At 44.1% G+C, this 21,568-nt stretch overlaps 1 protein-coding gene across 6 annotated transcripts in view; it reads left to right on the top strand.

The window, feature by feature from the left end:
* Positions 1-21,568, top strand: part of Eva1c (eva-1 homolog C) — an 88,471-nt gene that overhangs the window by 61,344 nt on the left and 5,559 nt on the right. For 4 of the 6 annotated variants that reach the window (XM_004842284.4, XM_021256162.2, XM_021256157.2 and 1 more), the window contains 3 exons: positions 9,693-9,836; positions 15,946-16,026; positions 16,315-16,404. In XM_004842284.4, coding sequence (XP_004842341.1) covers positions 9,693-9,836; positions 15,946-16,026; positions 16,315-16,404 — 315 coding nt within the window. The remainder of the gene's footprint in view (positions 1-9,692; positions 9,837-15,945; positions 16,027-16,314; positions 16,405-21,568) is intronic. The other 2 variants (XM_087213116.1, XM_021256161.2) reach the window with 2 other exon arrangements.

The following is a 21,568-nucleotide window of genomic DNA, read 5'->3' as shown; positions in this document are numbered from 1 at the left end:
TAAAATGTCCACTGTCTGTCACTGTGTTGTCACCTTTCAGTTGCTGTGACCAAATCAGTTAAATGGAGAAAAGACTTGTTTTGGCTCATGGTTTCGGAGACGTCAGTCTGTGGTTGGCTGGTTCCATTGCTTTCAGCCCTGTGACAAGGCAGGAACATCATGGAGGAAGGGGGTGGTGGAGGAAAGCTGCTCATCTCCTAACAGCTGGGATGCAGAGTGAGAGAGCCAGAGAGAAAAGGGATGGGGACAAAAATATGGTCCCCAATGGCACATCTGATGACCTACTCCTTCAGGTAGGTCTCAACTCCTAAGTTTCCGTATCTCCTCCTGATAATGCCATTGAAATTTTAAATCCAGAAATAGATGAATCCCCTAATGAAGTTAGAGCATTTAGAGCCCTTGTGAGTCAATCATTTCACCAAAGCCTACCCACTGACAACCAAGCCTTTAGTGCATGGCCTTTGGGGAACATTAAAATCTAAACCATCCCAATCATTAGTGCTCCCAGGACCCTCTCTGGTCTTATATCTGGGAATCTATTTCTTCTTCTGTTAGCCTTAAAGAATATGGTCAAGCATATATGCTCTGAAAGCTCTAAGAACTCATATGTTTTCTAGGACACTCATGCAATTCTGGAAGCAGCAAGCTTTGGTACCATTTTTCTGGATAACAGTTTTGCAGTATGGGTGGAAGCCTTAATGTCTTGAATATTCCCTGACAAAGCAATGTATGACCAAGAATTTTGATGGAAACCATTAAGCTTGCACACAAATATTTAGCTCTAAGAATGTTCCACAAAGCATTGCTTGTATTATTCAAAAATGGAAATCATCTGAATGTCCTCCAATAGGGTACTGCAAACAGAGTTGGTACACCCATAACATGAAAACCAATGCAGCTCTTTAAAATAATGCTTATGTTAAAATGTTCACAAGTATATTAATAAATGGCGAAGAATAGCATACAAGGTAATATAAATGTGATGCCATTGAGGAGAAAGGACATTTATACACTGAAAAGTGGCTAGAAGGATGTTCATTATAGGACAATAATTTTTTTCTTTTTCTTTTTCTTTTTTTTTTTTTTTTTTTTTGTTTTTGGTACCGGGTATCAAACTCGGGTCCTTGCACTTGCGCAGCAGGCGGCAAAACCACTGAGCTAAATCCCCGGCCCAATAATGTTTTTCTTGATAGTGGGATTTACTTGGGATTCCCCTCCCCCAAGCTTTAGCTTATCTGTACTGTTAAAATATGAACATATATTTATTTTGTAAGAGAAAAAAAACAAGCAGTATGTTTTACAGCATCATACTTTTAAGATAAAGTCTTGAATTCACACTATGACTTCTTTCCTACATAGGCAGTAATCATCCATTCCACCCAGCATCTCTTGAGAGTCAAGGTCGTTCCTACTTAGGAAAAGAAGTTTCATGGAGAACAGGGCTGGCATTTGGCTGCCTTACTCTTGAGGATGTGCTTCAGTTTATTTGAGGAGAAACAGAACCCTTCTTCCTTCCAGTCAGCTAAGGACCCTGAATAACAATGAGTTTCCTAAAGACAACAAAAATATCCTCAGTCAACCCGTGCATCCACAAAGCAATAAAAAAAATAAACTGGAAGAACATTGAAATGATCTGTCTTTACTCCTAGATAAACTTTTCATGGCTTCTGGGACATATTAAGTTATACAAAAGAGTAATTTAATATAATATTTACAGAAAACTTTATATTTCTGAAAAAAAATGGCTTTCCAGATTCTCACTACTCAAAAACTGTCTTCTATCCAGACATGAATTTTTTCTTTTTAAGAAACTTAATTTTATACTCTCATTTTAAAATGTTTTAAAGCTTTCCAAGTTTTTAAAATCAGTAAGGGGAAAGAAAACTCCTGCCTCTTTCCCACTAACTAGAAATATCCTCTGCTACCATCTTTATAGTCATCCTTCTTTCTTAATTTTTTATATACACAGGTTTTGAGCTTTAATATTTAGTTCTGATAATGTCATAACATGTAAGCTTTTTCTACATCATAGGTCCAAAGAAGGAATACAATTCAGACTATAAGTTGTCAAAATCCTGTAAGCCTTTTCCAAAAGTACCATTGTCCCATGTGTTGGTCAGCTTTCTAGTACTGTTACAAAATACCTGAGGTGATCAACTTATAAAGACAAAAGGTTTGTTTTGGCTCCTATTTTCTGGGATCTGCTCCATGATTGGTTGGCCCCAGTGCTTTAGGGTCTCTAGTGAAGCAGTACATCCTGGTGGGGTGCACATGGTAGAGAAAATCTGCTCATATCATGGCCAGGATATCAACGAAAGAGGTAGGGGAAGGAGCCTGGTTCCCCACACCCCTTTCTAGGGCACATCTCTGATGACCTGAAGACCTTCCATGGTGTCCTGTGTCTTAAAGTTTCCTTAATCTTCCAGTAATGACAAGGTGAGACTAAGTGTTCAACATAGAGGCCTATGGGGGACATTAAGATCCAAACTATAGCACCATGAAACAAAGTGACTAGATGATGACGGAAACTCAGATACACTGAGTGTTGGCACTGGACACTCCACACAGAGGTTTTCATGTAATAGTCACATCAGCCAATGCATCAGCTCCTAGCATCTTTGTTGTCCAAGTGGGAAAACTGGAGCTTCATGATCCTAGCCACTGGTCTGTTCTGCTCCTTACAGCTGCCATAGGCAGATGATCTTCTGGAATCTTAACCACAGCAGATTCGTCATTCAAGATTAGGGACAGCTGATGAGAGCAGCTAACATTATGTGGACTTTCACTTCTGCAGTCATCTGGTACACACCTCACAGGAATACAGTGACAAAGGTATTCCTTACATGAAATAAGCAAGGCATAAAGACAGATATCACCTGTTCTCAGCCACATGTGGAAGCTAAATAAGTTGATCTCAAAGTAACAAGATAGGATAGTGGTTACCAGAGGATGAAAGAGTAGAGGGGATGGGGAATAGAGAGAGGTGGGTGATCCAGCATAGCAATATAGTTAGCCGAGAGGAAAGGATCCTAGAATTCTATAGCACAGTAGGGTGACTATAGCGAACAACGATTTATTATAGATTTCAAAATAGCTGGAAGAAAGGATGTTTAATGTTCCCAACACAGAGAAATAATAAATGTTTGAGATGATGCATATGCTAATTATCCTGATCTGATCATTTTACATTGCATGCATGTATTGAAATAACACATTGGACTCCATAGTATGTAAAATTTTTATCAAAAATAATTTAAAATAATTAAAAATTTTAGAAATAATTAAAAATAATTTTTAGCAATATATTCCTCATGTTAACAGGATGGAAATAGAGTCAAGGTGAAGTTAACAGATATGAAGTCCTGGGCAAACAGTAGTGAAGCATACACTCTGCCTGCCTTCAGGGTTGTTTGATAATAGAAGAGCCAGTCACAGAAGCAACCAGTGTGACACAGCAAAAGCCCTCCACTGTATTAGCTTTCCCATTGCTGGGACACAATGCGCAGTGCCCACAGTTTAAAGGAGGAGAGGTTTAATTTGGCTCATGATTTAAGGGGATTCAGTCCCTGGTCACCTAGTGCCAAGACAGAAACATCATGGCAGAAGGGTGTGGTGGAAGAAAGCTGCTTAGTTCATGGTAGCCAGGAAGCAAAGCGGGGTAACAGTGTCAGAGAGGAAGAGGTGACCCAAGGCCATGCCTCCATGATCCACCCAGACACATCAGAAGTGTGCTCCACAATCTCTAGCCAATCAAATTGACTAATTGACAAATTGACACTCCCTCTGTCTACTATATCAGCCAGAGGCACTGCTCTGTTCAGCAGTTCTTTCCATGGAGCTTTCCTCGACTCTGTTCTGGAAATCTCTGTCCTGGCCTTTGCGGGGAGATGTGCTAACAAGAGCTCTTCCTAGTCCTTGAGTTCTGCACCATTCTTGTTGTGCCCCACATCCTTCTTCCATCCCCACCTCTGCAAACAGCCTCTTCATTAAGCTCTGACTTGAGCTTAGGTGGCCTGTGAGGACCCCAGTGATGTGCTTTTTACTGTACTGATGGTAGACTGTTCCTTATTTAAGATGCTTCAGACCAGAAGTGTTCTGAATTTTGATTTTGGAATATTTGCATATACATAAGACATCTTGGGGATTTCATCTAAACACGAGATTTATTTTTTGTTTCATATACACCTTGTATACAATGTCTGAAGGTAATTTTAAACAATACCAATATAATTTAAACAATATTTTTAATAATTTTGTGCATGAAATTTCATGGTGTGAAATTTTCCATTTGAGGGGTTGTGTCAGCATTGAAAAAGCTTGGGTTTTGGATTAGGGACACTCAATCTGTAGAAGTGAACTTGCTCTTCACAAGAGTGTAATTGACACTTCTGGCACTTGGTATAGAAAAGCCCCTCGAGCATTCTGTCTCAGCTTCATGCACTTCTTTACTTGCTTTGTGTATTTGTCACTCAAAAGGAGCTACCAAAGTAGGTCTAGTGAGATGCATCCTTTAGACCAGAATATTCTGAAGCAGGCAGAGGAAAGATGGACTAATTCCAAGCCCAGAGCAAGCTGCTGAGAGGAGCTGATAGGGAACAAACAGAACAGTGACAGCTTAAAGATGTCCCTGGAGGAGGCAGCTTTTCTCACTGGAGGTTCCAACTCACAGATCAGGCACCCTCCTGGCCTCCAAAAGGAATCCACATTCTAAAGCCAGACATGTGGGAAGTAGGCACTAGTGTGTGTGCCAGACTATCTGTTCACTCTTTCAGGACAATGCCTACACATCACTTCATTCTCATGGATTCAGTGTAGTACTTGGTGCACAGGAAATACAGGTTCTGCTTTGGGGGACTTTCTTGAAATTTTTTAATATTTCTATCTGTGGTTGGTTGAATCTGAGGATGTGGGACTTGGAGATACAGAGAACTGAGTATATATTTTTTTAATTGTCCGTCCCTGAAAAGACAAAGGATATAGTCTTTCTAACTTTTTAATATTCAGCTATAGATGCTTCCTGTCCTGGACTCCAGTTATATGAGATGACAGTTGAACTTCCTTGAGACATGAGCTTTCCTCCCTTTCTCTATCCTTCTACATCTGTGCCTTCCTTTGTGTGCCCCCTTAGAACCCTGGAGGTCCTTGGAATATAGTTTGATCACAGTGCTCCTGGAAAATGAACTACCATTTCTTGATTGGGCCAGACACTGTGCTCACCTATTTGACTCACAGGTGTAGCCCTCTGTGTGTGAGCCTTTTAGGTTACCTGGAGCATGAATTTCTCCCTGACTTGGAGACTCTTGCTTCTCTTTCTGATGCTTTTCTTTCAGCAGATGTGTTGGTCTATTATTTTAGCTTGTCTTAGTCTGTTTTCTGTTGCTATAAGAAAATATTTGATATGGAATAACTTATAGAGAAGAGAAGTTTAACTGACTCACAGTTCTGGAGGCTGTGAGGTCTAAGAGCATGGTGCTGGCATCTGGGGAGGGCTTTCTTTCTCCATCATAATGTGGCAGAGGGTGTTCCGTGGTAAGAAAGAACAAGTGTGCTAGCTCAGGTCTTAATTTCTCTTCTTATAGAGCCAGTAATGCCTTCATGGTGGCCCCACCCTCATGGTCTCATCTACCCTAATAATTACCCAAAGGCCCTGTCTCCAGATACCATCAGCATAGGATTCAGAGAATTCAGGGGGCTAAGTCTCCAACACATGAACTTTGGGAAGACACATTCAAACCATAGCACAGCCCTAATCTGTCTTCCATGCAAGCACCTTTGGCTTCCATAGGACCCTGTGATCATCAGGCTGATTCAGCACCACCCACAACACGTGCTTCGGCCATAAATAGCTGAGCCCACTGGAGGAATTAAGTCCTCAGCCCTCTCCAGACCCACTGCATTCCCAGAAACCCACAGTGAGGGGCTGGGTCTTGACAAACCATAAACTTTCCTTCCTTGGTGATGTGTTCGCTCCGTAAGCATTATGGGTAATACTCCCATATTCTCCATGGCCTAAACTGAAAACTCCAGACAAACACTTAAGGTACACACTTCTTCCCCTGCTGTTAACTTCCTAGTGCCCTGACCATCCACCTCTCACTTTCCTCTAGCTGGGCCACAGATTTCAGATGCAACTATACCTGCATTCCTGACACTTCTGCTCTGTTATCACTTATGCTCTCCCCTTTGCAGAGTTTTTTGCTCTCCTCTCTAATCCTCTTGTTCTGGATTCTGGTGTCCTATCAGGTGGGAGGGTGTGAGAAGGAGGAGGAAACTGGCTTTGCTCTGGGGCTCCTGTGACAGTGTATCAGCCACAGAGGCCAAGAACAGGAATCCAGGGATCAAATCCGGGCAAACAGGCAGGGTAGGTTGTCTTGCTTGGCTGTTGGTGGTGAGTGGGATGAGATGATGACTTCGTCTCAATGCTGGAGGGATCCTGGAACGGTAGTCCAGGCGATTGTTCCCTGGGGTGGAGTTCTGAAGACCGGCTGGGCTGAAGGTGGAGATCCAGGGATGGAACCGTGGTTCAGCTGGAGGTGTACATGGCAGAAGAGAACCCAGACTGAGACCCAGGAAGGAGCTTGCGTTGGGTGGACAGACCTCCAGAAGGCTCTGGAATAAAAGAATCAGAGACAAGGTAGGGTAAAGGGCACTAGGGAGCCAAGGTCGGCAAGGAATCCTTCCACAAGAACATTTAGAGACCAGAAGTTCCACTGTAAAGGAGGTTTTGTACTGGCTTCCATCTCTTGTGTAGGACAGTGGCAGGTCCCCATGATCCTCCGAAAGGGGTTAGTTTTGGGGTATGTGTAGGACAGAGCACACAAAGGAAGGAGGGGACACAGTGGGAGTGGGGAGAGATGCAGCAGAGGCAGGGGCAGGGGCAAATGGCAAAAGGCCTCTTTCTAGAAACCTGACCCTGAAGGAAAGAGGTCGGGCTTGAGAAAGCTTCTGGGATATGGGTGAACAGCATTGTTGGAGGGTAGTTTGTCATCTACAAAATATGAGCAGACACACACAGGACTGTGTCGCGGGGTCCCTGCCTCTGTGCCTGCTACAGCTGCCCCCTGAGCCTCGGCCTTCAGGCTCTTCAGGCCTCACCACCGCCCCTCCCCCGGGCAGCTCTAGATGGATGTATTCTTTTGAAAACCCACTTCCATCACAAATGCAGGACAGTAATTTTTGTTTACTGAACGTTTCATTGTTATGGTTTAGATCCAAAATGGCCCAAAGCCTCACCTGTGTGGAAGGTGATTGGATTGTGGGAGCTTAGAGCTGGCTTTCTCTTAGGGGGTGGGGTCTAGTCAGAAGAGGCGGGTCCCTGGGGGCATGGGCTGGAGGGGTGTGTTTCCCTACCCAGCTCCACCCTTCTCTCTCTGCTTCCTGGCCACGAGGACATAAGCAGCTTTCTTCCGCCAGACCCTCCCAACATGTCTTCCTGACTTGGAGCCAGTCAGCTCTGAGCTAAAAATGTGAGCCAAAATAAACTCCTCCTTTCCCTTGTGGGTATTAGGTATTGTGTCCCAGTGTTGAGAAAATGACTAAGCCGATGGATTTATTCTACAAACTGCCTACTTCTATTGCTTCCCTCAGTCGTGGTCAACACCATCGGTTCCCCATTCCTGCAGTGTAAGATCTGCAGTCGTCCTGGGTAGCTCCCTCCCTGCTCCTCTCTTCAACCAGACACTTGGAGGGCAGACTCAGCTCAAACCTGTAGGCTCTGGAGCTCCCTTTCCATGGTCACCTAGTCCAACTCCTGCTATTCTCTTACTGTGTGAGCTTTCAGAACCTCCCTGTATCTATTTCCTCATCCTCAAGTGCACGTATGTGTGTATGTGTGTTACAAACAGCCTGTCTCAGAGGGCCATTGGGGACATTAAATCAGCTGACATACAATGTTCAGAAGAGTGGCTGGCACAGTGTCAGCTATTGTTATAAGTGAATAGAATTTTGCAATTTCCCTAAATTCTCTCCTCCATTCCCTGCTCTTCAATCCCTTAACTCCTCCAATGTGTATTACTTAAATCCCTTGCCTTTGGTCCATTTCTCTCCAAGCTATCCTGCCCACTGTCCCCAAAGGTCAGTAGTGGAAGGGATCACTTTAGGCTCCCTGTGATTGCAGGATAAAGCCCAAACACTTTGGCTAAGCATTCAAAGGCCCTCAGTCTTGCCCCAAGTGCTCTTCCCATTTTTCCGTGATGCCCTCTCACTCACTCCTCCTGTTCATGGCCAGCCCTCTTGGGTGCTCTTGGCTCATTCCTCTTGGGTTCATACATTTGTCTTTTTCCTGCTCTGCCCAATCCATGCTTTCTCCCATGACCATGGCCCCTCCTGCTTAAAGCCTGTCTTCACCACTTCAGAAACAATGGTCCTTCTGACTCTTGATCTCAGGACTCTGTTTGTACCAGGCCTTGCTCATATTTACTCACAGTGTTCTACTGTTAGACACTGATCTCTCACTTGGGTTTTGTCTCTCCAGCTCCACCATGTATCCTGTGAATGCAAGGTAGGGTCCTCTGGCTGGTTTTTCTGACAGTACGCATGACCGTAAGCCATTCTCTGTAGGTGACTTAGTCATTTTCTGTTGTGGTAACAAAATACCTGGAGTTTATTGGGTTCAAGAAGCTTGGAAGTCCAAGAAATGGGGCCAGCCTTTGGTGAGAGCTTTCTTGCTGCATCTGAGATGGTGGAAAGTGTTGTGTGGGAAGACAGAGCAAGGGTGCTAGCTCAGGTCTCCTTGTCTCTTCTTATAGAACCATTAATGAGCCATAGCGGACCCATCCTCATGACTTCATCTAATCCTAATCACTACCCAAAGACTCCAGCTTTTGCCACCATTAACGTATGACTTTGACCATTACCTTTCCAACATATAAATTTTGAGGGACATATTCAAACCATAGCAGTAGGTGTTCAATTAATACTTATTAATCACAAAGTCATTGTGTCATTGTGTTTTAAAAACATGTCCTAGTATTTATTAGTTCATTCTATTCATTCATTTATCAATTATTTATTGGGCCTCTACAGTGGCCAGGCAGTAGGGATTAGATGATTAGAAGTATTCCCTTACAGAGCTTATGTTCATGTGGCAGAGAGGGAGTTTTAAATTAATGAAATATTTCAAAGAGTTGTAAGGGTCATAAAAGAAGTGAACAGACATGGTGGTGTATGCCTATGATTCCAGCTGCTTGGGAAGCTAAAGCAGGAGGATCACAAGTTCAAGTCCAGCATGGGCAACTTAGCAAAACCCTGTGTCAAAATTAAAAAATAAAAAGGGTTGGGAATGTACCTCAGTGGTAGAGCACTCCTTGGTTCAATCCCCAGTAACATAGGACAAAAAAAACAAAACAAGAAACTTCATTCAATGTTATACATATTTTATCTGTCCTGTTTGCCCGGTTATATAATCTGTGGCCCCCACTTCAAAGCAAAAATATGGGTACTTTTGTTCAAAACTATATCATAATTTCAAGATAGTGCCAGCAGAAAATTAAACCAAGCTCAGGGCTTTCTAGTACATGACCATGCACCTGGTGCTGCTCATCTTTGGTGCTGTAATGAGGCAGGAAATAAGCAAAGGAACTATCCTTGATTTAAATCCAGCTCTGTATATCTGCTTACAGAAACCACCATAAGCCATGTGGTGGCCATGTGTGGGATGCCACCTGAAATTTTCATTGCTCTTTCCCTTCCAGACTGCTTGTCTTACTCAGCTTTACAAGTACTGTCCAGAAGGTGCTATGGGAAGCAGAGATGCAAAATCCTTGTCAACAATTACCACTTCGGAAGCCCCTGTCTGCCAAGAGTGAAAAAATACCTCACTGTTACCTATGCATGTGGTAAGAGTCAACCTCCATCAAGCTCCCTGAAGCCCCTGCCTGTCTGGGAACCAGTGGTCAAATCAACAGAAGGAGTTTGCTTGGAACAAGCCAAGCAACTCTATACCCAAACCCTCTAGTTATCCCAGACTTTCCGGAACCCTTTTTCTATCCTTTATTCTTATTATGACGTGCACATCAGATAAGCAATAGAATTTTCTGTGGTCAAAATTTGTTTTTAAGAGTGCTCCTAGCAATCAGATTGGCAGTAGATAGGAAGAGTAGGAGAATAATGAGCAACTAGGGATAAAGTTGATGTCACTGAGAACCATGATTCTAATCTGGGTTCTTAAGGAGCTCTGAAATTTATTGGTGTGTCATGCAAGTTCACAGAAGTATTGTTTGGTTTCTATTTAACCTTCCAGCACTGCTCTTAGGCCCTAAATGACTAACTTGCTATGCTGCCAACAGTTGTTTTATCTACATACTCACAGCATCGAGTCAACAGATCAAATGCTTCCCCTAAAACAATTAAAAATGTTAGGTGGCAGCATTACTTTGTTTTTCTAATGTTTTTAAATAATAAAATGAAATGCCTGCTTTGTTTAGATTCCAGTTTCACAAAGGTATATAAAAGCAAATTAGCAGTTAATTATTTTCTGAGGTATTATAGATGTCCAGTTTGTAATCCTAATATGTTGACTATTTTTCCTTAAATGAACATAAAAGCAAAAGGGAAGAAAGAGCTCTATCACTAGAGAACTTAATACCTTCTATCCTGCCAAATATCTCTAGCCTTTTGTTGCTGTTACAGCTTTATTGAAATGTAATTCACAGTGCATACAATTCACCCATTAAAATATACAAATTAATAGTTTTTAACATATTCATGGAATTATGCAACCATCACCACAATCAATTTAAGAACATCCTTATATTTCTTTAGCATCTCACCCCCAACCCACACTATGTATCCCATCCCCAACCCCAGACAACCACCAGTCTGCTCCTGTCTTTATGGAATTGCTTCTTCTGCACATTTCATATGAGTGGAATCATATCCGTGTTTCCCTGAAAATAAGGCCTAAATTGAAAATAAGTCCTGGCTGTTACCATAGTGATGGCTAGCATTTTTGACCTCTAATTTTCAAGGCTGATTATTTTCCAGTTAGATCTTATTTTCAAAGAAACAAAGTATGTAACCCTTGTGTCCAGCTTCTTAGTATATGTTTTCAAGGTTCAAGTATGCTGTAGCATATCTCATGACTTTATTCCTTTTCGTGGCCTAATAATATTCCACTGCATCCCCAGACTTTTATATGCTGAACCAAAAATTTTGCTCCCTGCAATATCAATGCTGTAATAGGTACAAAGGTATAACTACATAAATGTATTCTCAAAATAATAGCACCCACATTCACACTGCAGGAAGGTTGAGTTTACCTGCACAATCTTTTTCCTACTATGGTGTTTAAGCAATTCTTGGTGGCATCGAGTCCATCTGGCTGAGGTTCCCTCAAAACCGGCAGAGTTCACCCTGAGAATCCAGTACCTTCCCACTGCTTCAGATGAGTGCTGGATGAAACGCAGGACTTTAACTTGCCAATAGGGGAATTTTCTAATGTGCTTAAAGGATGAGGCAAGCAGAGTTATGAGGGCTATGAATTTTCTTAGCTAACATCAAGAAGGTGATCTTGGTGGTAGTGTGCGTGTGAGGGTCCATATGTCCCAACCAAAGCTTGGTTTCTCTCATTCACTCACTCTGCACACTGGGGGCGCACTCTGTGTGGCAGGAGCTGTGCTGGGTGCTAATCTTTCAGTAGTACACAAAGCAACATAGTCCCTGTCCTCATGAGATAAAGTCAGGGGACAGGTGGGCATTAAACAAATAACCAGACAAATCTACCATTACTCGATGTGCTAAGTGCTGTATCAGAAAAGGGCAGGATATTATGAGAGAGGATGAAGCAGCCTTATTGGATTAGGGGCATTGGTGTGAGTAATATTCCAAAACTGAGCCTTCCTCTGGGGTCAACTTCAAGCTGTGCCCTGGTGGTTGGGCAAGCATGAGTAGGAGAGAGAAGTGCTCGTGGGAAGGAAGACACTGTCAGAGGGCGCCAGACAGGACCAGATTAGATTCCGTGAGGTCTTTGGAGGGGATTCCCTGGGAGGTTTCAAATAGCGGAGTCAAGCAATCAGATTCTGAATACGTGGGAGACTGTGTTTCTCTACCTCTTTGATTTTAGAAATAGACACATGACTAGGTGTGACTGATGGTATCACTTCTAGACTGAAGCATAAAAGAAAAGTGTGAGCTCTCCATGTGCTCTGCATCTTTATGATGCAATGGAAAAGATCTCGCTGGTGCAGGGGGACAATGGATTGGGGCAGAGTTGAAACAGGGAGGACAGGTGAAAAGCAGGAGGCAAACATGACTCAGGCTAGAGTGGCCCTGGCAGGCACAGTAATCACTGGATGGATCTGACAAGTATCTGGAACAGAGAAGTGGAGATGCTGAGTACAATGTGTATTGGAAGGATGGGGTCTCATTGAAGCTGAGAGGATGGATTGATCTTTGACAAGAAGGTGCAATATATCTCTTGTAACAGGAGGGAAGAGGCCATGAATATGGTGGATGCAGGCAGGTCTTGGAGTTTCCATCACATGACCTCTGTCTCAAAAAACTATGAGATGAAGTCACCTGCTGTGGGGCATGGGGTAAGAGGAAAGAGGTCTGTAGAGATGAGGGAAGGTTTGACAGAAGTGCCATGGAGACAGAAGGCCACTGCAGTTGCACTGCTCAGTGCATTGAAAGCCTGTGTAGGATTAGTGGGCAAAGTTCTCAGGGACAACTGGTCTACCCAGTTGGATGGTTACTCCCAGTAGGGCTCAGCTGCCCAAGAGTAGACATGAAGAACAGTGTTTCTCCAAGTTCAGCAGCAACAAGCAAGGAGGGAAGAGAGTTGAAGCTGATAGATTTCCAGTGAGTAATTATAATGATGGACTGCTGAATCTATGCTGGGGAAAAATTTGAGATGAAGGAGGGTTGAACAAGGAACAGAACTGCGGAGGGAGGCATCCACATAAAGGTTAGGAGGCTGAGGTCAGACAGGGCATGTTTGGATTGTGGATTTTTATGTGAGGAGGAAATGGGCATTTTGAGGGTGCCCTTTCTGCCTCCCCAAGGGTCCCACAACTTCTCCCAAGGGATGGGGGCTGACAGGATGTGGTGCAGGGTTTGGAGGGGCTCAGGCCTTTGTGACACCTACTGAGGACAAGTGGTCACTATCATGTAGAAATCATTTTTGTCATGAATGTAAAGAATCATTTGGGTCCCTGAGTTCAATCTGTGATGGCATTTTTCTTAAAATCTGCACTGAATCAGGCTTGACATTAGTTTATTGAGCCGGTCAACCAATCAACCAATGAGATGATCAAGGTGAAGTCTATGCCCAAATTTAGCAAACACCTAAGTCCATTAGGATCATCATCTTTGGTTTCAGCTCCACAGACTCAAGAGAGACTGCCTGAGTGAAAAGCACTTTATCATCTTTAGAATCCTCTATTATAATCTTTGGTCCAATTCCCAAAGGCTAAATGTGTCAGGGTCAGTCAAGCATAGAGGAAAGAGTGAGGGTGTTTTGTTCAAAGCACACCAGGAGTTGAAGCTTTATCTCTTCCTACGGATATGTGCACTTTTGAGCCTTAATTGTCCCGTCTGCAGGAAAGGGAATAATATACATATTTGCCAGGCCACTGAAGGATTATGCAAAACGCATCATTTAAACTTCCCAGAACAGGGCCTGGCACATATTAGGAACTCCACAAAGAGTGTTTTGAGAGTTTTCATGAATGCTTCTAAAGTGGAGAGAAGCCAGGCATGGTGGCACACACCTGTAATCCCAGCACTCGGGAGGCTGAGGCAGGAGGACTACTGTGAGTTTGAGGCCAGCCTGGGCTACATAGTGAGTTCAAGGCCAGCCTGAACTACACAGAGACCCTGCCTCAGAAAACAAACAAACAAACAAATAAAGTGGAGAAAAGCAGGCTTGAGGAATAACAAATTATACCTCAGCTCCCATCCTTATTCTAAGCCAGTTTGAAAAATCTGGCAGTTGTATTGACATACTTTACATTAAATAGCCTAAAAGATTCTTCTAACATCAGTCATTTTCCCATGATAAACGGGCAAGTTTCTCATAATGTATTCTACCCAGGCGATGTAATCTCAAGAGCCTGGTTATTCTAAAAAAAATCATTCTAGCAGATCTTTCTTCTCTGAGCTCCTTTATAAAATTCTGACTCCTTCTTCAATGTAAAGGCATTTGCAGAGAGCAGAGATTCTTCTCAGGTCTTGTTTTGAGAATGAGCCAAGAGACAGATGTGAGAAAGAAGTACCACTGCTAGCAGGGAGAGAGGACACGTTGTCTGTAGGGGCATCATTCTTGGGACCCAGAAATGAGCGAGTTATTTAGTTAGAAAGTATGTGGTGGCAGTGCAGCTCAGCTCTCTGGATGCTGCCGTGGTCCTGGTGAGCCCCATGGGTGGCCAAAGGCCACTTATCATGGCCTCTTGTGACTCTTGCTGCTAACTGGCCTGGTGGCACCAGGGCCTCCTATACATGGACAGTTCCTGATCGAGGAATGTCCTCTGACTGTTGATCTTGGGACATCCCCCTAAAGAAATTTAGTTAAGCACCCTGAGAAAGGAAATGAGGTTTTCTCGCTGCTGAAGATGTCTTACCAGTTTCTTTTTTTTTATAAAGCAATGAAGTTGAACTTGCACAGTTTGTATTGGCCTCACTTCTACTTCCTGTTGCCACTTCCCAGATATCAGCTGAGCTCAACGACAAACATAAATAAGCAATTCTCTGCAGCAAGAGTATTCGGTTTCCTCTCTCTTCTCGCAGCCTGCAGCAGGCAGTGGGCTTGGTCGTTCACAATTCGTGCTTTGCTCTGTCAGCTGCTGCTGTCTTTGTCAGCTGCTTTGCCTGCTCTCTGGGCACCACATGGTTCTGGCCTCAGTAGTGTGTCCAAAGAGAAGTTCATGTATGAGTTAAAAGCTTTATTGAGGAGTTACTTATATATCTTAATAGTCACTCATTTAGAGTAAATACAATTCAGTGATACTCAATAAATTTTGAGTTGTGCAACCATCACCACACTCTAGTTTTGCTACACTTGATCTTACACAAAAGGTCAAGAAGCAATACCACATTCCAACTTTAAAATATTTCCACAATCCCAAAAAGTTTTCCGGTCTCATTAGCAGTCAGTTCCTTTTCCTGCCTCTTGTCCCAGGGAACCACTAATCTTATTTCTGTCTCTAGTTTTACTTTTGCTGGATATTTCATGTAAGTGAAATCCTACAATATGTGGTTCTACTGAGAATAATGTTTTTGGGAATCATCCTTCCATCATGTATTAATACTTAATTTTGTTATTAATTACATTCCACTGGATGGCTATACTATAACTTGTGTATTTATTTCCCATGTTTTCTTTTTAATATTGCAAAAATGGCCCTTTAATTTCACCTTTCTGGGACATTTGATGACCATACAGGTACCTTTGGTGTACATGGGAGTGTGTGTGTGTGTGTGTGTGTGTGTGTGTGTATGTGTGTATCTGAAAGGCACTGAGCAGTTCTTCATCTGATTTGAAAAGTGGTTTTAAATATTATCTACATTATACCTTAAACATATTTTTAATTTATTTTCTTATCAGTACATGTTTGTAGTACATAATGCTTACATGCCTGTTGAGGAATTCATACATGTACATGATACATATTAATTCCTTTTTTCAACCCTTTTCCTTTCCCTCCCACCTCCCTCTATCTTTTGATCCCTTTCCCTTTTAGAAAGATCTACCTCCCTACTTCCTATCATCTGTCTTTTATTCTGCTTTTTATTTATACTTTGGGTTTCTCATACAAGAGAAACTATGTGATGCTTAAGCTTGTGTGTCTGATTTATGTCACTTAACATTATGGTCTCAAGATGCATCCATTTTCCTACAAATGACTCAAATTTATCTTTCTTTAGGGTAGAGAAGTACTCAAGAATATATTAAATATACAATTTTAATAAGTATACCACGTTTTTAAAATATTTCTGTTTGGTGTTTAGTTCCCAAGAACATACTCGCAGCAATTGATCCAGCCATTGCTAATCTGAAGCCTACTTTGAAGCAGGAAGATGGTGAACATGGTAATTTTTATGGCTTACTGCCAGCATTTCTCTTTAGGTAAAGGTAAACAGCCCTCTGACCACAGTCAGGCACACACTGGACAGGTCCCTTTATCATTCAGTAAGAGCTTGCTTACAAAGTGTTCTTCCTGGCTTAGTCTTTTCCATAATTTAACCAAAAGCCCATTTATTTGATTTCTGTGGCTTTGGTTATTATGATAGTGCTGGGTGAGGAACAGCAGAGATATCTTAGGACAAATGTACTATGAACAACCTTGATTAACTGCTTTTGAATTTTTTATAAAACAGGTATAAACTTTGACCCAAGCGAATCGAGAGTTCTGCAGAAAGATGGAGTTATTGTTAGCAACTCCCTGGCAGCGTTTGCTTACATTAGAGGTAGGTCAATGAATCGATGCTTCCTGGAATGCTCACAGATTTGTTAAAGCCTTATTAACAAATGCACCATTCAATTACAGCACTCAGATAACTAAAGGCACATGACTTTTAATTTGACACAGCATCTGCAGCGTTCCAAGATCCAGAAACACAGAAGGCCAAATTCAAGTACAGCTGCAACCAGGCAACCAACCGAGAATCACAAACATAAAGCCACACTGTTTAGGGCTTGGACTCCACAGGTATTTTCCCCCTTGAAATGTTGGAATGCATTTCCCAGGTCTAAAATTTGGGAAGGGCATGAGATTATTGAATTCCACTGCCAGCTGGAAGGAAAATGAGCCAGATCACTTAGTAAGCAAAACAGGCCGTGCCCCATGAAGGCCGAGTCACAAGTGTTGTTCCTCATGGTTGTCAGGGTTTCCTCTGCTAATCTTCCCTGTAAGGATCAATCAGACTCAGCCCTCATGAACTGGCAAGGCCAAAAGTTTGCACCTGGCCTGGCCATGTTGTAGATCCTTTTTGCTAAGGTAAAAACAATCTTTCCTCATCATCATTTCTGCTTATCTGAAGGCAGATCTGAAGACAGATAGTACTTTGGAATGTCGACTGCAAGTTTGCACAGTGCCTGCCTGCCTCTTTAGGGTGATTGTATTAGCTTCCCATCACTGCCACTTAATATCTGACACAGCATATTGGTCGGCTTTCTTGTTGCTCAGAGAAAATACCCAGCACCCAAAACTTAGAGGAGAGATCTAATTCAGTTCATGGTTTCAGAAGGTTCAGTCCATAGTCAGCTGGTGCCAAGGCAGGAACATCATGGTGGAAGGAGGGCACAGCAGAGCAAACCTGCCCAGTACATGGCAGGTGGAAGCAGAGCAGGGAAAGAGTGACAGAGAGATAGGGGCGAGGAACTAGATATAGTACTCAAGGCTACATCTCTATGACCCACCCTGACACACTCAGAAGTGTATTTTACTAATTCCCTGGGCAGCTCTACAGCCAATCAAGTTGACAGTCCATTTAACTGTCACACATAGGCTACATGTGATGTAAAGAAAGGTTTATTTTGGCCCATGGTTCTCAAGGTTCAAGTCAAAGATTGGGTTGCCCTATCTGTCACTCTGGTTAGTGTGACCCATCATGACGGGACACTTGTCAGAGTGAGCAGTCACATCTCAAACTAGAGCAAAGAGAGGGAGATGCTAAAATCCCCCAATCCCTTTTGAGAGTGTGCTCCCAATGACTCAAAGACCTCCCAGTAGGTCCCTCCTCTCAAAAGTCCAAAGCTCCTCCCACTGCCACCACCCTGAGAACCAAATTTCTATAGAAACCTCAGGAAGACACTCATCCAAGCCATACCAGAAGCCAAAATGTCTGAGACCTTCAGTCAACATTCTAATGCATGGCAGTACTACTAATTAAGGCCTGGTGGAGCTGGGACTGTATGGGATAAGCCTTACACAGAGGGAAGTAAAGCCTTAAGGAAATATGTCAGTACAGGAGACAGAGTTTATTCTTGCCACCGTCTACCCACATCAGTGTTCTTCCTGTGGGTGTCATTTGGTGTCTGGTTACCGGTTCCTATCATTTTTATAACCCCCCTCCTATTTCCAAATCTTGCTGTTCCTGACAAGTGTCAAAGTTAAGAAATGGAAAGATTTTTATTGTTAGAAATATCCCCTATTTTCCAAGTCCCTGGAGAGCCTCCTTGGAGAAAAGTCATCGTGAGGTTCCCTCAGAGAATGATGGTGGAAGAGAGGGGACAATGACATCAGTTGCTGAGCCACAGCCGTGCTGTGTGCTTTGCTGCAGCTCACCTGTCATTTCCTCTCCACAGCTGCCATAGTCTGCTCAACTTTCAGACAAGGAGCTTAAGCATCATGAGACCCAAGTCTGTGAGCCAGGTGCTAATTTATTCACTTTCTGGTGCAGGCTCTTCCTAGCTTGTAGATAGCCACCTTCTTGCTGTGTCCTCACATGGCAGAGAGGAGGAGTTTGAGGACAATAGGGAGATCTTCTTATAAAACTACCGACCCTGTCAGATTAGGTCCCCGCACTTATGACCCCCTTTAACCTTAACTAACTCCTACAAACCCCATCTCCAATACCAGTCATGTTGGGGTTGAGACTTCAACACATGAATTGCAGGGAGCACAATTCAGTCCATAGCAACACCCCTGAAAGATGAGACTCTGAGCCACCATTCTGCACTGAAGAAGCAGAGGCCCAGAGGAGTTGAACTGTTTACCTGAGGGCACTATGGACAGCAGCCCAGCCTTGTCCTTTGTCCTTTGCACCAGGCTGAGGACAAGGCTGTTGCATTGGCTCCTCTGAGACCTGATGTCATCTAAATTAGCTTCCCTCCATCCCTGTCTGTCTTTTCTCCTGCTTCTCATTCCCACCAATCAGGAGAGATTGATTTGTGAAGTGCCTGGCTCCCGCATGAGCTGTTAAGTTCCTTTGGGCAAGTGTGTGCCATCTTACTCAGTTCCACACCCTTGTGTCTAGGCTAGTGCTGCTACAGAAGAGGAACAGTGAGCAGTTAGCAGATGGCCAGGTGAGGCATCCTGCATTGACGTTATGAGTCATTCTATGCCTTACTGTCACCCAGATTTTGTTATTTATAGATCATTTTTTAAATGTGAGGATTTGATGGGCTGTTATTTGGTTTTATTGAGATATGTTTAGGTACAATTATCTCAGCCTGGATTTAATGCCCAGGAGAAAACAGCTCCATATTCATGGTGTTGGGTGTTAGCTAAATGAAGTCATAACTCAAATCACAAAGGTCCTGGTGCAACAGGTGCCTCCAGACTGCTCATGTCATTCCCTGGATGGTCACTCTAGATGTGGGTGGCATGCAGTGCTTGGTCCGTGGTCCACAGGGCAGTGCCCTGCAGTGGCTTCAGCCTAAGGCCACAGCGGGCTAACAGAAAGGGTCAAACGATGCCAAGCACCACCCTCATTCTTGCTGGAAAGAGGGGCCCAGGCCACTCTCAGGCACCTCCTCGCCCTGAGTAGGGATGATCCCAGGGACGGACAGAGGTCCTGTGTACCCTGTGAAGGAGAGGCCAGTGGCAGGAGCAGCGGGGAACCAAGAGCTTTGCCAGGCCAGGCTTCAGCCCAGCCCAGCCCAGCCAAGGGGTTGGTAAGTGGAGTGAATCTCAGAGGACCTTGCCCCACTCAGACTGCAAGTAATTTTAACACATTAATGTAGTCAGCTATACACGGGGACAAGTAGACAAGAAATCAAAGTCAAACCAAGTCCTGCACTCAGGAGACCCGGAGGCTGGTGGAAGGGACATGAGAAGAGCCAAGGACCCCTGATGAACAGTTTCTCCTGTGGCCACTTGAGTGATCTGTGAGATGACTTTTTCAACAGAAAATTTTGAAGTGAGAGGTATAGAAAGGAAGGGGTGCATGTGTGCGTGTGTGTGTGTGTGTGTGTGGTGTGTGTGTGTGGTGTGTGTGTGTGTCTTAGGAAGGCACTTTGCTGGCTGGCTCAGCATGAGCCCTTGTCCCCTGGCAGATTGTGCCTGAGGGGACTTATTTATTCAGACAGTCTTGCTTCAGAACATGATCCCTCCCGTTCCTAATTAGTAACTAACCTAATTATGTCTCACTGGCATCTGGCTTCTGGTGTTTACCTCATCTGTGCCTGCAGGCGTGCCTTTGGTGGCCCAGCATTTCCGCCCCTGCCCCTACTGTTTGAGACTGTGTTGAGTGTGTCCTCAGCCCTGTGACAAGCACAGCTGGGGTAACTGGGGTGAGGCAGACCTGGGGAGACAGGCTCAGAGCAACCCGAGGCTCACAGCTCAGGGCATCATGGTTTCACATGAAAGCAGCTCTCACATATCAGACAAATATGTCTTTAATCACACATTCCAAAGTCACAGCTCTGGATCCCCTGCCAGAGAGGACAATCAGAGATCAGCACTGCCTTGTCACGGAGGTGTGGGCTCTGATGTGTTCCCATGATCCCCAGTCTCTGGTTCTGTGACAGAAAGTTACTGTCACTTCCCTAAGTGCTGTCACACCAGGCTCTGGGACACCTTTTGCTTTCTCCTGGAGGACCCTGACCTCAGCTGCTGCCTGGCTCCTTCCAATGCCAGCAGAGTCCGGGAGGTGGGACCCTTGCCTGGCTCCTGGATGTCTCATCTGAAGGTGAACAAATTTGAGCAGGACTTGTATTGGCTGCAGACCAGGATCTAAGGGTTGAAAGAGGCTTTAAAAGCCACTGGCCACCGTACTGACGGTCCCAAGAGCAAACTGAATGAAAGCCATTCCCTCCAGCCTGTAACGAACAGGGTTAATTTAGAACAATACCAACCAAAACACAGTGTGAAGAATCCATTCAACCACATTAGAAATGCCTTTATTCTTTCCAGAGCATGTAATGGAAAAGAGATCCAACTGATCCTAGAAAACAGATGAAATGTTTTCTGTATAAAGCCTGGGTCCATGGAGGAAGCCTTGGCCTGGGCCTGGGGCCCAACCAGTGGTGGCTTTGGATAAATGACTCCATTACAACAGGAGGGGATGGGCTAGCTCATCTCTGAGATCCCATCTGACTACCATTCAGGGGTTGTGTGACTTCAAATGAACGGATGCAGATGAATAGGAAGCATGGTTCCTATGCACTTGCCAAGAGCTGCCTGTCCTCCCCATCTGTGGCCACTGGGCCTTGGCAGGTTGATTTGTGTGAGCCCAAGACAGCAAGCATGTGGCAGGATTGTACCTGAGCCAAGAGGCACCAAGGGTCCTAGGAGTGAGAAGCTATATGAGCAGCAGGGCCCAGTACCTCCTCCCTGGAGAAGGGGAAAATGGAATCCTCCATGGAGCCCCATCCACAGGGCACCAAGCCCAGTGCTTCAGCCCATGATCCCCTCTGCTAGGCTAGGGCAGGGCCAGATAAGGCCAGATGAGGCAGGAAGAAAGAATATTCCAAGCTGAAGGAAGAGTATGTGCAAAAACACCAAGGTGGGAAGCCCTCCAACACATGTGAGGCACGGACCAGCCAGTGCGGGAAAGCAGAGTGACAGGAAGCCTCTTGGGAGTTGGAGGGTGGCAGGAGCTGAGCCAGGAAGCATCGCAGGCTGTGATCAGGACTTGACTTTCAGCTCATGAGAGGAGAGAGACAATTTACAGGTTTTAAATCAGG

The sequence above is a fragment of the Heterocephalus glaber genome, unplaced genomic scaffold (assembly GCF_053883595.1).
Source record: "Heterocephalus glaber isolate CG9 unplaced genomic scaffold, H.glaber_assembly_v1.0 deba00000122, whole genome shotgun sequence".
Lineage (NCBI taxonomy): Eukaryota > Metazoa > Chordata > Mammalia > Rodentia > Bathyergidae > Heterocephalus > Heterocephalus glaber.
This window is presented reverse-complemented; position numbering and strand designations above follow the sequence as displayed.